Source organism: Pteronotus mesoamericanus, unplaced genomic scaffold, assembly GCF_021234165.1.
Source record: "Pteronotus mesoamericanus isolate MK-2021 breed Mesoamerican mustached bat unplaced genomic scaffold, CSHL_Meso_final contig_50, whole genome shotgun sequence".
Lineage (NCBI taxonomy): Eukaryota > Metazoa > Chordata > Mammalia > Chiroptera > Mormoopidae > Pteronotus > Pteronotus mesoamericanus.
This window is the reverse complement of record NW_026555186.1, coordinates 28,922,138-28,939,718: the sequence shown is the minus strand read 5'-3', so window position 1 is coordinate 28,939,718 and position 17,581 is coordinate 28,922,138. Positions and strand designations below refer to the sequence as shown.

Here is a 17,581-nt window from a genome sequence, read left to right as displayed (position 1 = left end):
ACAGTAGAGAAGGATCCCTGCATCCTACTTCCCTGGCAGGAGTCATCAGTTAGTGTTGTTTTGTGCAAACACTGTAATATATCTTCTCCTTTAAATAATTCTACTTCAATGGCCAGAGCTCTACTAGCTCTAAGAGGTCTAAAATACTTCTGTTCAGCATTTGGTTCTGCACCACAAGAGACCATTATTTTCTGACGGTAATAAGGAAGGAGACTACTCAGAAAACAAAGCATGATATCAAGGTGCCAACATTCCGAATATATTTATTCATTTTTATATTTATGGATGGAAACACTTTTCCATGCTACAAAGTTTTGTTAAAAACAAGTGGTTGCAAATCAGTAAGTCATAGCTACAACTAGTTTATATTATAAACAGAATAAGAAGCAGAAAAGCAGAAAATAAACAGAAGCAACTACTTTGGTATACACATTCAATTGTTTTCTGTTATAAAACTGATATGAGTGCCATCATTTTTATTACTTTGAAGTATTTCCCCTTAAGATACATTTTTTTAACTGAACCTTGCTTTGAACTTGTCTTACCAGTTCAGATTTGTAGCATACCAAAAAATGACAGAAACTGTTTTCCTATGAATGTTGTGGGGGGCGCTTATTTTCTGCCATGGGGTCATTTATACATAACAAATGAAAAAGATGCAAGGTACAAAAACACGTGTGGCCCACGCACGCACGCACACACACACTCTCATGATTGTGAATACTGACTGGTATGAAAGTCTTTTAACTAGGTGGTCATCGAAATCATGTATAATAGCCATTAAAAACTCACTTAGCTAGCAGCATGTAAATCATCGGATTGGTTATTCAAAGAGCAGACAAACAGAACTCCTGGATACTGTTTCCATTTGGGTTTTCCAGTTCATATGGTTCCAGCTGGCTGTACTCAAAAGTCACACGATTTATGTGTCTTCCGCTGGAAATCATGCGCACCACCACGTTGTCACAGCCAATTTTCATCTGGGCTATAATTTATGGAAAAAGTAAAAGTTTCCCAGCAAGTTAAAAACCACACAGTAAACCCATTTTTGTCAAGATCATTTAAACACACAAAAAGGAGAGGACGTCTCTTCCTCTCATGTACCCGACCATGCCTCTGCCATCAGGTGAGTCATTTTTGTTTTCGTTTTTATGATAATATTTGTAGAATCATGAAATTGAACTCAGCTTTTCTCCTCGTGTGCAAGAACACTGTTAGCCAAACAAGTCTGGCTGCAGAAAGGCAAGAAGGTAGCTCCTTGCTCTTTTATAGTCAACCTGCAAGACTTTGGTGGTAAAGACCTAAGTCTCTCCACACTGCACCTGCGCTAGAGTTCAGGGTTCTCAGTGGAGACAGTACCCCCTCTGGGAGCAGGCTGCACACCAGCAGGGGTAGTTTTTCGTTGCCATAATATCTGAGGGCGCAAGTGACATTTAATAGGCAGGGCTAGAGGATAGAGTGTACAGCTAGTCATTTATGTAGACTCAAAAAAATCACCTGTTTATTTTCAGAGTTTAGATAATAATTCTAAACATTTTTTGTTTCTTTTATATACAAACAAAAAATCTTTTGGATGATGTAGTTGCACCAGTCTAACTGACTATATTCATTTTTGTTGTATGGTCCACCTACACTATTTCTCATTTTTTCCTGTGCTTCATATGAGGAATGACTTTTGATATGCTTGCTTCTCTTAAATCCAATCTTATTCATTATTTTACGTATCATTGGGTGCAGAGACACCTGAACAGTTATATATTGAAACTCACTCTTTTTCATTAAAAATTACTTTTATTTTATTTCTCCAGCCTCAGGCTGGCTCATGAGACAAGATTTATCTGCCCTACCACAGTAATTTCTGTTGTTTTAATTTTTTTTAATTGGGCTGCCCCTCTTTGTCTCTATAAGGCCTTAATTCTGAGAAAGGAAAGAGGCTATGATAAGATTTTGCCATGAGATTAAAGATGTTGGTTGTTTCTTTTCTGTTTTAGTCTTGTCTCTTTAAAGACAATCTCTGATTCCATCCCAGTTTTACATAGGACCAACCTGAAACATGCATTCTTGTTACTTCATAGGTTTTTTCCCCCAGTGCTGAATATTTTGGTAATGTATTCTTGATAGTGTAAGTGTAAAGTCCTCACATTGGCTCAATGTGTGAAATTGAAGTTTTTTTGGTGGGACCTCCCTTCTTATGAATAAAAAATTTGAGGTGTTCTACTTAAGGAAATAATCTGTATGGGCACATAAATAATGATCAAAGAAACATCTCACCAGGGCCATGAAAGGGATAGCAGAGATCCGCTAACGGCATCATCTTGGAAGGGTCCAATCCAGTGCCTCCCAGCAGCTCCACAAAGTCTCCTTTCCCCTCACAGCCTGCTGAGGGTTTCTGAGAGAAGAGAGACGCCAGGAAAGATACATTTAAACCAACTACACAAGTCAAACCATTTGACCAATGGCAAGCTGATGGATTCACTCAATCAGCCCTAGACATCCTGACAGTACCATTTAATTCAACATCCAGGAAGGGCTATGGAAATTAAGACATTTAAAAAGAAAAAAATTATAACTATTGCTTTTCTAAATCATTTGAATAATCATTTTTTTAAAATGTGTGTGCATTTTTAAAATAAGCTCAAGGGCTGGAATGATGAAGTGGGAATCTGTAAACTCCTTCTAAGATGAATGGAAAACAAATTGGAAAAAGTTTTGCTTTTTAAACCATTTGGACATATATACCGAAGTATTTGAATTTCTCTTTTTTTTTTTAATTTTTACTTTTTTACTTTTTATTTTTTTATTTGTTTTCTTTTCAAGCATTTATTTATTTATTTATTTATTTTTAAATACATTTGTCTCTGCCTCCCCCCAACCACTTTCCCTTGCCCCTTCTCTCTCCTTCCCTCCCTCAGCTCTTCCCCTTTGGTTTTGTCCATGAGTCCTTGTTATATGTTCCTTGACTTTCCGAAGTATTTGAATTTCTTAATGCGAGCAGTCAGAGTTTTTTTATAAATAAAACTTTCACATGAGTTTTTCCTTCAACTCACCTCTTCTTTATAAAAGACTTTTTCTGCTCTTGGGACAATCCTTATCATTTCTACTGATAAGGATTTAGATTAGTTATAAAAATATTAAAGAAAGGTGAGAACCCTAATTTGGGTCTCAGGTTACCTAGAGTTACCGTTGTCTCTCCTTCCGACTATAACAAATTTATTTCAAGCTACTCAGATAAGAATCTAGTCTAAGACTTTGTGTGACCCTCTGTAACCACCTCTTCCTGCTACCCTTCATCCTTTCCACACTGTCTCGTCCGCAGTAGTGCCTGTGCTTTGCCGTCCCACACGGAGAAGCCCCAAATGTGGACCGCCCGTCTCCTTTGGCCAGGCTGGCCTCATGCACGCCACCTGTGGTGCCACACAGTGTCCATGTTCACAAGGGCCCTTGTGCTTGGTTTAATGCTCTCTGCTATTACCATCCTGAAATGCTTAACAGTTTTTAAATAAGAGCCCTGCATTTTTATTTTGTACTGCCCCCTATAAGTGATGTAGCTGGTTTTGCCTGTGGTTCTATTCCTCATTGAGGCATACTCATGAAGAGATCTAGTGGAGTGTGGCAAGGTGCACAGAAGTTAACCAGATAAACCCAACACATAGGGAGCCAGAACTAAATTAGAGAACCTTAAACACACACACATAAGCATATGCATTCAAACATTTAGAACACATTGAAATGAAACCAGAACTAAACAACAAATTGGAAAATACTATAACAGTAACTATTTGGCTAATGAAAGGAAGCAGGTGGGGACATATACTTTTAAAGCACCTACTGTGTGCTGGGTTCTATGCCTAAGTGCTTTATACACAATTTCATCAGACAATGAAACAGAGGGTAAATTAGCCTCACTGTGTACAGGGGTCATGTTCTTGTAGGAAGAGTTAAATAAGCCATTTAGGGGTAAAGGAAAAAAACTTAACTGCCTTTCCCTTGAGTAGAGAATGTCCAGGGGGAGCATCTCTTAAGGCTAAAATTTTCCACTTGATTCTTTAGGCTCCAAATTTCGGCAGGAGGTGGTGAAGGGAAGAGGGCAGGCTCAAGAGAGGGAAATGGAAAATAAAGAAGATAGGAAGAAGCAGAAGCTAAAATGAGGGGAACAAAACAAAGAAACAAGGAAGCTGGGTGCCCATATTCCTTGGTGTTCAATGATTTTTCTCTTTTCTTCCCAAACCTCTCAGCTATTCTTATAATCAAACTCAGAAACTGAATTGTATAGGGATTTCGGTGGGGTTCAGCTCCTCAGAACTGATCCCCTGCAGTTGTTTGCTGAGGTTCTACTTCCCTGGACTCGGCTGCTCTCTTTTCTTGTCTAGACTATGACATTGGCCCCCCATGAGCACTCCTTGCCCCTCTCTGGCCCCTACTGTCCCTTCACCACGTGGAAGCCAGAATGACCATTAGGTAATCCTCTTTCTTCCCCCTTGGACATTGTTAATTAATTTGGTCATGATGTCAACAATTCCCAACCCCACCTGAGCATAACCAAGTGGGTTACGTCACTTTCCTGCCTGAACCCCTTCAGTGCACTTAGAATAAACTCCAATTCCTTAATATGACCTGCGAGGCTCTGCACACCCTGGCCCTGCCCATCTCCTGGTCTCATATCATTCACCCTCTACCTTTCCTCCTTTCCATTTCTGGAACCAGCAAGCTCATTTCTTCTGCCTCTGGGCCTCTACACTGCTGTTCTCTCTGTTCCTGGCTCTTCCGGTACCTGCTAGCTTCCTTTAACCTATCACTAGAGTCCCACTGTACATGTCGCCTTCTCAGAGGGTTTCCCTCCTGACCACCTTATCTCAAGGAGCTCCCCTCCTCTCCTTCTGTGCCCTTGCCCCTGGTCACCGTGTATCACAACATTCCATTTTCTCTAAGGCACTCACCACCAGCTGAAATACATTACATTTTTGCCTGTCACATGCTGCTAGAAGGCAGGTTTCTTGTGAGCAGGATCTGTTTTGTTCATTGCTAATTTCCAGCATCCAGAATAGTGCCTTGCACAGCGTGAGCACTCAAGTAAATAATTTGCAAAAAAAAAAAAAAAAAAAAGCGTCTAGAAGAATGCAGACTAAATTTTTTTAAGGAAAAACACCAAGATTACTTTTTGTAGCCCAGAATAACTAAAGTGCATATCTCCCAGTCTGGTATCACATCTTCTATGCTGTATATCAGGAATGACATACAAACAATCTCAAGCCAATAAGGCTATGTGAGAGATACCCACTTATTCTGGTCTTCATCAAAGAAATATTCTACCACTAAGGTCCCAAAACACAAAATCAAAATTGAAAAAAGCACTGCCCCAAGGATTTTGGGCTTAAAGAAAATTAGATATGCCCTTTCCTTAGTCCTGGTCCTATTTGGCTTTCCCTGAAATCTGTCTGATTAGGAATCATGACTGTCTGATGCCAGCAAATACGTGAGCTATCTTAACCTCAGCATATGAGAAAGTAAAAGGAAATGAGGATGACTCAGAGGGAAGATGCTCCCAGTGCAAGTAAATGTGGTCAAGTTCAGCATTAATTTTAAGATCCATACAGAAGTTCTTGGGAAAACAAGTTGATGGAGAATCTCAGCTACTATTTGTTGCAAAATGTATTGAGTTAAATGTAATGCAAAAATAAAAAAAAACCTCTTCAAAACTTTACTGTACTTTGTGATATAAAAATCCAATTTCATATTTTATGCTACACTTAGCATTTCTTTATAACACAGTCAATGAGTTACTTCCTTCATGTCAAAAGAAAATTCCAATACTCAGAAAAACAGCTGTGTAGATGACTCACACTAGGTTCTGCTAGGAGAGAATTTTTTTTTAAAGAAGCAGTACAAGAGAGTTCAATTGTAATTATATGCCACACATTTACCAATTGAAAACATTTCTTGCATCACAAGGAAAGTATTCAAGAAGGCACAGGGAACACCTGAATATGCAGCTTGTAGCATAATTGCGATAGGAGAGGGGTTAATTAAAGCAGCAAGAGCACATGCAGGTGAGACTTCACAGTCAAACAGGAGGACACACTAACTCCAATTTGATGATGTCCATGTTTACCCTGCATGATTACTTTTGTCCTTACAAAGCTGTGGCTCTAGTAAATGATTTGAAAGCAAGGAAGCAACTCACCTTTAACTGCAGGCCATTTAAGTGTCCCAGGGTGAGATCAGATATTTTGATCACCACAGGGTATATTATGGAGAAGCTGCAGTTTCGATGTTGATGTGGAACTACTAGGGTGAACCTTCCATTTGGGGTCTGAGAAATGACATTGCAAGCTTTGTAGAAAAACAAAAATCACATTTTCACTACTCAGTATTCTGGTTTTTATGGACATTTACCCTATCCTTATCTTAGGCTCCTCTTCATGGTCTAGAGCCTTGTAGCTTGGAAGAGAGTACATTTCACAGAGGCAAACTGGAGGTGGGAAGGGGTTGGGGAATGAAAACCACCAGTGTCATATGGACATTGTCAGGAGGCTCTGGGCTGCAGGGGCTCCCAATCTTCATCTCAGAAGGTTACCTTGTTCGTAATAATCACAAGACATCAATTCGTAACCAAGTGAACAATACCCGCTGCTAGAAGTTTGAGCAACACTTCAGGTAATTAGTGCCCAAGTTGAAGCTGGGGCTCTAGAAGAATCAAAGCTTTAAAGCTAAGTCTGTCTGAAGCCTTCATTCATTGAATTTGGAGTTGTATGTTATTGTTTAAATAGTAAAATAAATAAACAATAAAGTAGTCACAAAATAGACTGAGAAGAAATAGAAAGAAAGGCTTACATTTGAATAAATATTTGCTGGAAGTTAAGGGATACGTTGACTAAAAGACAAATTTTAATGTTTACTTTACACCCAAGAATTTCTGAAATTTTTTGTTTTGTGACTCAAGTCTAGACTTACAAATTTATTCTTCTAGCTATGAAACAAAAAACATCCAAGTTTGTACATTCTTTTTAACAAAAGTTTCTGATTGATGAGAATAGCTCAGAACTACCTCTTGCCTCCTTCCATACTTTTAATTCCACTTAATTTTAGAAAGAACTGAAATTCCATGATGATTCTAGGTTTCTGATTTATAACCAAATAAAATAGAGGAGAAACACTTCATTTTTTTCCTCTATGATTATTCTGTTTTGGTCCTCAGAAACAGCCTCTTTTGGGGGCTTCTTTCAAAAATTAAAAAAAAACAAAAACAAAAAATCGAAAGCTCAGTCAGTACATTATTCTTTGGCAGATTAGGCCCATTTTTTGACCATATGAAGTGTTAATATTAATACTATTGTATGCTACCAAAAATGAGTGATGTTTTCTTTTCCTGAATTAATTTTTTCTCTTAATGGGGGAAAAATAAGCAGATAAATGAACTCATTATGATTAAGACAATGTATTTTAGACCTGGGCTATTCAGCTTTTTAGCATCTATGTGCATCACTGATGTGCATCCATCAGCAATGAACTAAATTACAGTGGGGGGTTCTGAATCAGAAGGCAACTTGGAGGTCCTGGTCCAACCTCCTGCCCAGGCATGAACTCTGTCTAGCACACCCCAGATATGCAGTCTTTCATCATTTGCCTAAATATCTAAAACTGCAACTTCATATCTGATCCCTCAAGCTTATCCCAGATGAGTGGAATGACTTGGAGGGATTAAGGTTTGTCACTGAATTCATTGTACCTTATGAGATCAGAATAAGACACTGAAGGGAAAAATTGAGTTCTATTCACCATGAAGTGGTATCCTATCTAGCCTGGGAAATAAATTAAAAACTGTGATTTGATTTTCATAATAATAAATAGAAAATATTCTTTTGGTCATTTCTAATTACAAAAGAATTTCCATTCAAATCAGTCCTCACTTCAAATTTCTTAAGTCTGTGCAATAAAACTCCCTTTGAAAAGCAAATTTGACTCCAGCCTCCCGCCGCTCCCCACCCCCCCACCATGCCTTCCACCTAAGAAGACAGAGAACACACTTACGAAAGAGGTTGGGGTCTGTCCTGAGGGTTAATGTGAATCCATTTCCTGGTTCATGGACCCGGAAGAAGATCATGGCCACGTTCTGGGAGGATCTGATGCTCCTTCTGCTAAGACCACTCTCACAGAAATCTACGTATCGCTCAGTCGTGGGGAGAGGATGATCCTGGGAACTGGGGAACTTCTCCCCTTTGAGAATCCAACCATCAAATACCTTCCCACAAAAACAGACATAGGTGATCACTTCCATCCACTCCTTAAGTCACAGGAGTGACTGACAGCCCGCACTCCTCTGCCCACTTGCTTTCCATTGTATCCATTTTGACTGTGAGGGTTATTTGCAAGTAATATCATTAATTAATTATTGCTTTTTTTCTTTATAAACCTTAAAGTTTCCAAAATAAGTAAACTTATTACACTTCAGCCACCTTGGTAAATCAAACTACAGACAATTTACATGTTTTTCTTGTTCATATTTTCCACACATTCCCACTGCAGAAGAATTTCATAGAAACATAATTTGGGTTTCAGTTCTTCTCTTCCTTTTTCTCATTGGACTATGAACAAAATACCTATGCAAAAACAAACAAACAAAAAAAACTGCAACAGCAAAAGAAAAAACTGAAGCTGCAATTTGACCTACCTGCTAATAGTTACAGATGCCCATTTTCCTCATTTTTTAACTCTTATCCGATATTAAATATCAAGAACTGCTTCAACACTCTGACAGCAATGGCTGGCATATTGCTTAGCCCTTTTTTCCTTCACTCTAGTCTGCAGAGTGAAGTTTGCAGTTGGACAAAAGGTCAGAGTCTACTGACTTTACTCTAAAATCACCACAGGTCTCCAATTTATTGAGTTCAACCTAGTTCACATCAGCAACACCAGCTACAAATTACTTCACCAGACCAGCCCTCTTCTGAACTGTTTGACAGGTTCAAAAAGAATTACACTGTGGAGGTTTTAATCATGATCTTGTTAATTGGACTGTGGAGCTCCATCAGCCGTTACCCAGCTGACCTGTTTGACTCGGGAAGAATGGCTGGGATAGGGGATGCCGCGAGGTTGGCGGGCTTATTCCCCTCCCACCTGCCTCAGACTAGATTCCCTCTCAGCATCCCTACCAATAGCCTGCACCCAACTGCTCTAAAATCGGGTCACCCAGGAGGCGCCGAAGACAGCCATTACGGACCCGGAACATCGCCACAGAGAGAGGGAGCAGCAGGAGCAAAGCGGGCTCAGACCTCGGACTTGTGGGGCCGGTTTTCCACCAGCACCCGCCTGCCTGGTGGACCTGAGAGCTCGCGCTCAATAGTTTGCACATTTCCACCCGCCCCAGATTGTAATATAGCGCTTGGCGACTCCAGTTCAAGTCTTTTGAAGCGTCTGACACCAAGAGCGCACAGAGGGAATTTTAAACCGGCCCTTCCCGGTGTGGGGAGAGATCTTGAGGGTGAGGGAAGGTTCCTGTCGCATGGGGGTCCCAGAGTGCGTCTTTCCCACTCCGGCACCAGCGGAATGTCTCATTCAGAGAGTCCACGGCTCCCCAGACTTGGTTGCCCCACGCTGGGCGCAGCACCCCCGCCAGGTCCTCCTCCCGTGTCCCTGCCCCTGCCCCGCAGCGTCTGGGGCTGCTCTGGTGGGAACGCCTCACCTTCAAGAAGTCCCCTCCCTGACAGTTGATGGAGACCAGGTCGAAGTGGATGGTGATGAACTCCTCGGGCTCGCTGATGAAGAAGGCGGCGCAGTGCAGCTGCGGCCGGTCAGCAGTGAAGGTGAACTGGCCCTGGAGACTCAGCATGTCCAGGCACCCTGCGGGCGCGCAGTGGCAGTGGGGCCAGACATCTCGGGCTGCAGCCACAGCGGTGCCAGGTCTCCCTCGCCCCCAGCAGTCTCTCTCGGCACCCCACTTCCTGCGTTTGCAGCGCCCCAGAGCCCACCTCCCAGCTGGACTCCCAGCTTCGGCTGCGTGAGGCTCCCGCGCCCCAGGACGCGTCACCCCCTCTCGCTCCTTTGCTCCTCGTGGGACCCGCTTCGCGCTGGAAATCACGCCCCGGGCCTTCTTTGCCAGCCCCTTCTCATCGATGAAGGGAAGCCTTCTGCCCTCCGCGCATAGCCCGAACCTCCCCACATCCCCATCCCCGCTGCCTGTGAACCCAGCCGGGCAGCCCCGGACTCACGCAGAGCTCGGCGGTATAGCTGTTCCCCTGCCAGCTCCCGCTTCAGGTTGGCGCTGAAGAGCAGGAAAGGGTCTTGGTCCCCGGTTTCCCGCAGCTAGCAAGGAAAATGGGTCAGTGGGTAAAGTTCAAGGGGGTGGGGAAAGGGGAACAGGAGCAGAGCACCATCCCTGCCTTACAGCGAAGAGAACCAAGTGATGGGATCCTTTCCATCAGACTAAGGTATCCTCAGGGGCCAGAGGAAAGGAGGAAGAAGCAGGGAGGAAGACCAGTCTGTGGGAAACCAGGGAAAAGACCAGCACAAAAGATAGGGAAGAAAGAGCTAACCCCAACAAAGGCAAGAGCCTAGGCAGCCTCCTCACCCCTCAAGGCTGGACATAGGAGGTGTGATGGGTCAGTCCTGGGATCACTCACCTCTAGGTATCGGCTCTCCCCTCTTAGAGCCACCAGGAATATCAGGATCAAGTGACACTGAAGTTTGAAGGAAGGAGACATGCTGGCCTTGCCTCTGCAGTCGGTGTGTTCTACTCCGAAGGTCTGGAGCTTTGCTTCCACACCTTGTCCAGGCTGAGAGCTGGAAGCTGGTAGGGTCCCTTGGCTGGGTCTCTTTTATAGAGCAGTGAGGAGGGAAGGCTCTCTGCTCCTTAACTGATCAGAGCTCAGTAACCATGGGTTACCCTGTCTCAGTGACACAGTGCGTGGTGATGACGAGGGTCCAGCTCTCATCACGAATTTTCAGAGTGGTCTCGCATTATTCACGAAAAATGATTTCAGGTCTATTACAACTTTCTGAACCAAAATGTGGGAGGAACAGGAGGCAGGTACAGAGAATAAGGGAATGCATTTTACTTGACCTGGCAAATGCTGAATTATCTTCTCCTGTGGATCTTCTGGGGATTTTTGGTTTTGTAAAGCAAAGTGACAATGTTAGACTCATGCATAAAATACCCAAATACATATAACCTTATCATGCAGCCTTGTCACATAACCTTGGATGGACTGGTGCTGAAAATTGTCAGAAAATATAGTATATATGCAATTGCTCATGCCTCTCAGAAAGAAACTTGAGGCATTTTCAGCTCCAAAGGCAAGCTGAACAGAAGCTGAAATCGGATTTTGCAGAATATTGCAATAATGTAATTCAACCTTCCTTTCTTTCCCTTAGTCTTTGCTTTAACCTTGTCCAGTTTCTTTTGAGTATGTTCTTAATGGAAAGGTACCTCTGGCACCTGTGGACATCTGGATTTTAGCTGAGCTCTGTCACTTAGCTTGAAAGTATACACATCAGACACACTCCCAGGCCAGCTAACTGTGACCAAGACCACAGCATCCATCCAAACCATTGAGAGATGAAGTCATTCCACTTCACACCTTCCAATACCTGGATTACTTTAATACTCCTGCAGGAAGAACTGCCCTGCTTAATTAAAACTGCTCATCAGCCAATTTACAGGGCTAAACAAATGCCTTAGAGGTCCAGAAATAAGCAAAAAATAAGCTTATCTTTGCTAATTAGACATAAAGAGAATTGTTTCTCCTTTATGTCCACAATAGTAGGAAATGTGGGGATACTCCAAGTTTGCTTTCCTGCCCCTTTCCAATCTATATGCTTATCAAGGCAACTACAAATCCTAAAAACTTCATGTTGTTTTACCACTGCCTGACAGGAAACAAGGCTTTCATTGCTATGAAAATTATTACAAATAATGAGACCATAATACAGAGTTTTAAATCAAGGAAATGGTTCTATTTTTAGTTTATAAATACTCAAAATTAAACAATAATTTGCCTAGAGGTGTCAGTACTTAATATTTTCATATTTAAGACAATCCTGAGCTCTGAAAGGGCTGGCCCTTAGTTATTTAAATGGGTGGACTTCCTGCCATAGTCCGACTTTGCAAACAGTCCTCTGACCACAGAGAGCATGAGAGAAGTTCCCCCAAGTCATGAACACCGGCCATCATGTCTTTCTCCCCATCCCAGAATTGTATAGATGTCTAAATTTTAGAGAGGGTAAGAAGACACCTGAGAAAAATAACCCCAACTTTCTTGGCCTCAAACATTCCAGGCCAGCTTCAGGTATGTCTCTCACCAGTTTGTGCCTGGAGGGAGCCTCAGGCACACTCATCCTATGTGCCAACAGCCCAGTCTCCTTTCCCATCAGTCTAACGATGGCCTTAGCCTCCCAGGATGCCACCAAACACTCAGCTTGGAGACCCCTGTTTATCCCACTTTAGGGGTTTGGCTTTATTAGCATTGCCACTGAGATATTCTTCTCCAGTCACCTCTAAACAAACACACACACAAATATACACACATATAAACTTTTCAATAATGTTCCTAATGTACATTCATGATGCTTCCTCCTCAGGAACCACACACAGGAAGAGCTGGGATGAAGCAGGACAAACATAACCACAGATGGCTAACATCCTATTTTATATAACAATCCACAAATTACAGCAAATAAGTGTACTTTATTCACACCAAATCTTATGTGTGGAAATTAACATGTACTTTTCACTAGCTTGGAAAATACTAGGCCACTGGAAACTGCATTGTGGTTTTACGTTTTGTTTTTAAGACTAACTAAGGGATGAAAACTAGACTTACTGGGGAAACTAAGAAGATAAACTTGGAACACAAAGAGAAACCAGGTGGCCATTCTCTATGAGCAAAGGTATTAAAAATGGGTGAGAGCAATGGAATAGTAATTTGGATAGCGAGAAGAAAAAAGTTTCTGAATAATAAGTAGGTCTATGTCTGAGGACTGAACATAAATTGTCTTTGTGGGCCAATTTAATCATTTGAACAACTAGCTTACTATTTGAAAACTATTTGTTTGATCAAATTGACTGGTTATTTTGAAATACATTCTTAGTAAACTCAGAGTCCCTGATCTATTGTTGGAATGATCTACATGTTCACCTCCATTCTCTGCACACAGATTAGTTTCTTTTTGTGTTTTTGATACAACGTCTTCAACGCTGATTTAATACAGTCCTTGATCAGTGGTGTTTTGTGGGGTTTTTTTAGGTCTTAAAACTATTATTAGGGAGGGTTAAGACATTCTTTCTGTTAGGTAAGATGAAGACAATTTTTTTCTTTCATAAATCCCCAGTGCAAATTGTCACCTGTGTTAAACCTGAATGTGGAGATAGTCACACAATATAGATCCATATTCAATCCATGAACGTTTTTTGGGGGAGGAGCTGTGTCAGATTTTTATATTGTGCTGAAATTGAGAAGGCTCAGACAGAGAACTTCTAACTAGCACAGAGAGGGACTAAGTAGTCCCCTACATGATCTATGATGTGATTTTGACAGCAAAGTGTAAGCTTATGGACAAGGTGTCAGAAGCTCCAGTGAGAATTACTTAATCCCAAATCTCTTTCTTTTTAGGGTTGGTGCCAAGATTTCCTCAAATATTCCCTATCTGTAATACTAAACTTTTGTTTCATTAATAATTTCAACAGGGAACACCATCAATCCTTGCTTTAGAAAATCTTCCTTTACCCTTCCCTGACTGAAATATTGAAATGTTGAGAAATGGGGCATTTGATTGAGTTCTTTAAGAAATAAAGAGCCCTGCCTGGTGTGGCTCAGTAGATTGAACACTGGCTTATGGACCAAAAGGTCACTGGTTTGATTCACAGTCAGGATACATGCCTGGGTAGTGGGCCAGGTCCCTGGTTGGGGGCGTGTGAGAGGCAACCAGTTGATGTATCTCTCACACATCAGTGCTTCTCTCCCTCTCTTTCTCCCTTCCTTCCTATCTCTGTAAATAAATAAAAAAAAATTTTTAAATAAAGAAAGGTAACTGAATAAAACTCATCATGGTTAGCCAACAACAATCACAACTAATTTTCAGCTGTTTTCAAGATGACTTGCTTTTTGAATGAATTTGGTTACTTTGTAATGCAACCCTTTTTAATATAATTTATTTTTCACATGAGTTTGAGATTAAGAAGAAGGAACTAAACAAATACACTTGGGGGACCAATATGAGTCAGCCTTTGAATTAAACCCTCTGGTGTCATTGATTTTCAACACAAATCCATTCTATTCTTTTGCTATGGTTAAGACAACCAGTAGTACTAGACATTGGGAGTTTGGGGGGTTGAAAGTGACTGATAGCAAATTTAAATTTAAGCAAAAAGGGGAATTATTATTAGGACACAGGGACATTTTCAGGACTCCCTGGACAGAGAACAGGAAGCAGGGGCTCCAATCCTACTTCCCAGTCCCTCTGTCTCAGTCCACCTCTACTACTCATCTTTAGACTCTATGGCTATAAATCAGCCTCCAATATTCCTGAGTTTTACATGTTACCACTTGACAAATAAAAATACCCTGAACCAATGTTCTCATAATCTCCAGTCCTCAAAACTTTGTGGGAAAAGGCTCCTAGGCCAGAGCATAAGATCTTGTCATAACATGACTGTTCCCATGACAGCCATATGGATGGAGAAAAGAGAAGCAATTTCCTGGAAAAGGGATGCTGGAGTCACAAAATAATGGATATCTTCAAAAGAGTGAAAAACAAAAACAAAAGCCCTGGTTTAGTGATCTCTTTGATTATAAGTTTTCTCATCTGTAAAATTATTTTTCTCACTGGGAATTATTATAGAAATTAAATATTATATATGTCCTACATAGAGGATAACCTTAAATGGTAGTTGTTATTATTAAATCATACCAATCATAGTATGTCTTTATCACTAGGGCTTCCCTTCTAACAATAATTTTATAAGAGTGCATGCATAGCATATGCTTTCATATTATTATTAAAATAAAATGGACAGCTATTGGAACATTAACAGACTTTAAAAGACATATAAAAAGAGAAGACTATATTAAAATATAATTACAGAACTGCATTACAAAAAGACTAGCTAGGAATGGACTCCACTAAAGATTATGTGTCTTAATGGATAGTGGCTTAGCTGCACCAGAGAGAAAAGCTGAAATGTAGAGAGAACAGAACTGAGAGCATTGAGGAAAGGGAAAGTTACAGAGCAGAAAGAAAAGATAATTAGGAACTGCCCAAAGAGAATAGTATCTGGATTCTATATCAAGGATTGTTGCAAGACATCATCTGCTAAGGCTTGGGGACACTGGGAATAAGAAAGCAATGATTTGATAAGAAGGCTTCCAGACAAACAGTGATAATGGGAGGAAAGAATAGAAATTAAAAGATCTGCCCAGATTATCACAATGAGTCAGAAAGTCTAGACTAAAAAGATCTCTCTATATACAGCCAGGTAATCAATCCTTCTTTAAAGACAACAGCCCTGGAAACTTAATTCAAAGAATTATATTTTAGGTTTTTAAAAAAACTATCAAGCTAGGAGAAAAAAGAGGTGGCATTGGCCAAAGCAGGATGCATCGATAACTGCAAAGGAGATCGAGCGCTGGTCACGCTCGCGCAATGGCTTCCTTGACTTTGGAGTGACATTGTTATCTCAACTCCCTTCAGGCTTACTCTAAAATATGCCATGACTAACCTCTAGCCAGTAGATCATAATGAAATGCCATTTAATAATCCCTCACTGCCTGTCTCAAGGGGAAAAGGACAGCCAGGGCCAGAACCGTTGGTGTGTTTGTCATTAGGCAGCGGTGACGCGCATCGGCACGTAACACCAGACTCTCCTCTGACGGAAGAGAAATGAAGTGTAAAGAGTCTCATTTCTTAGTGTCTTAGAATAGATCTAAAAGAGAAAAAACCTGCCAGTTACACGGAGAGACACGAGAAACTCTAAATAAGGAAAGCAACAGGAAAAACTGCAAGTTAGGCAATGGTGAGCTATCTATGGTGCCTCCTTAGCTCAGTTTTGTGGGACCCCTGCCAGAGGCCAGCCTGCTTCCCCCTCTGCCAGTTTTTCTTTCCTTCTTTATTTTAATTCCCTCCTTCCCTTGCTTCCTTCCTTCGACAAACTGGGCAACAGATTTAGCTGCCCTGTCCTCATAGTATTTTATATACAGACGCTCAAATCAAAGATTAGTAAACACTGCTCCCTTTTAAATGACATTTTTCCATTTTTAATTATTACTACTGTGCAAACAGAACAAGATTCTTCTAAAGGATTTAAAGAGAGAAAGGCCATCTAATGTTGAAGACCTTAGTTTTTGGCCAATATAATAATTTTATTGTAGGTCCCATTCATGTTTTAAAATCATGCGGTATAAAAACCAAACTGAACAATAAGCAACTTTAGGGTTAAAAAAGTAAGCATTCCAGAGCCAACTGAAAGAGCTCTCAGTGGCAAAAATGGGAACAATTTGAGTAACAAAATAAAGTATTACTAAATTATAACCCAGTATATAAAATAAATTTCCATGGATCCATATTCATACAATAAATGATTGAATACACTAATAAATGGGGGGAAGAGACAAATCTCTTGTGCAGAAGAATCCCAAGTAGGCTGTTATCAAGGAGGGGAAACATGACTTCTCACTTCTTAAATATGGGTGACACATAATGACTTCCTTCCAAAGAGCACAGTATGGAAAGGGAGTGGAGGGAGGGTACCTTTACAGTAGAGAAACCTGACACATTACCTCAGCCAATTCAAGTTCAATCCACAGTCATAATCACATTGCTAGTATGTACCCTTGATATGATGTGATGAAAATGGCACTTTGCCTCTGTGATCTTTGTTTTAAAAACCTATAACCTAGTTTAATCATGAGTAAAACATCAGAAAAAGTCCAATAGAGGGGTGGGCGTCCTATGATATACCTGACCAGCACTCCTCAAAACTGTCAAGTCATCAATAACAAGGAGAATCTGAGAAACTGTCCCAGCTAGGAGGAGCCAAAGGAGAAATGACAACTGAATGTAATGTGATATCTTGGATATCAGAAAACAGAAAAAAAACATTAGGTAAAAACTGAGGAAATCTCAACATATTATGGACTTTATTAATAATAATGTATCAATATTGATTCATTAATTGTACCAAAAGTACCATACTAATGTAAGATGTTAATAATAAGATAAACTATGTGGGGTATTTGGGAACTTTATACAATCTGTTCAATTTTTTCTATAAATCCAAGTGTTCTTTTAAAAGTCTATTAATAAAATAAAGTGTCTAAAAAAGAAAAAGCAAGCATTCATCCATATATGGGCTTTCCAGCATCAGAGTGTATTTAATATTTGTCAGGCAAGACCCAAAGAAGTTTGATCTCCAGAATCTGTCAGGCATTTCCTTCTGTTCCGTAAAAAAGTTACCTTTCAGTTCTATTCATACTTAGGTACACCTTGCTCTTTCCTCAGCCTCCCTCACTCCTCCCCCTCCCCCCGCACCGTGCTGCAGAAACACCCCTCACTCAGGCCACTCCTGAGTTTTGTATCTACTGCTCACTTCCAT

At 40.8% G+C, this 17,581-nt stretch overlaps 1 protein-coding gene across 1 annotated transcript; it reads right to left on the bottom strand.

The window, feature by feature from the left end:
* Positions 1 to 825: 825 nt before the first annotated feature.
* CRHBP (corticotropin releasing hormone binding protein) lies at positions 826 to 10,697 on the bottom strand. The gene is made up of 7 exons (XM_054578265.1): positions 10,617 to 10,697; positions 10,206 to 10,299; positions 9,680 to 9,837; positions 8,029 to 8,239; positions 6,182 to 6,330; positions 2,272 to 2,389; positions 826 to 985 (listed from the first exon to the last, which is right to left on the bottom strand). Exons 1-7 carry the CDS (start codon positions 10,695 to 10,697, stop codon positions 828 to 830), a joined length of 969 nt encoding a protein of 322 aa, XP_054434240.1. The 3' UTR covers positions 826 to 827.
* Positions 10,698 to 17,581: the final 6,884 nt, after the last annotated feature.

Coding starts and splice junctions, on each gene's coding strand:
- CRHBP (XM_054578265.1), bottom strand. CDS start 10,697: ATGTCTCCTTCCTTCAAACTTCAGTGTCACTTGATCCTGATATTCCTG. Junction 6,331..8,028: donor GACAGACCCCAACCTCTTTC/GTAAGTGTGTTC, acceptor TTTTCTACAAAG/CTTGCAATGTCATTTCTCAG. Junction 986..2,271: donor CTATCCCTTTCATGGCCCTG/GTGAGATGTTTC, acceptor CATAAATTATAG/CCCAGATGAAAATTGGCTGT.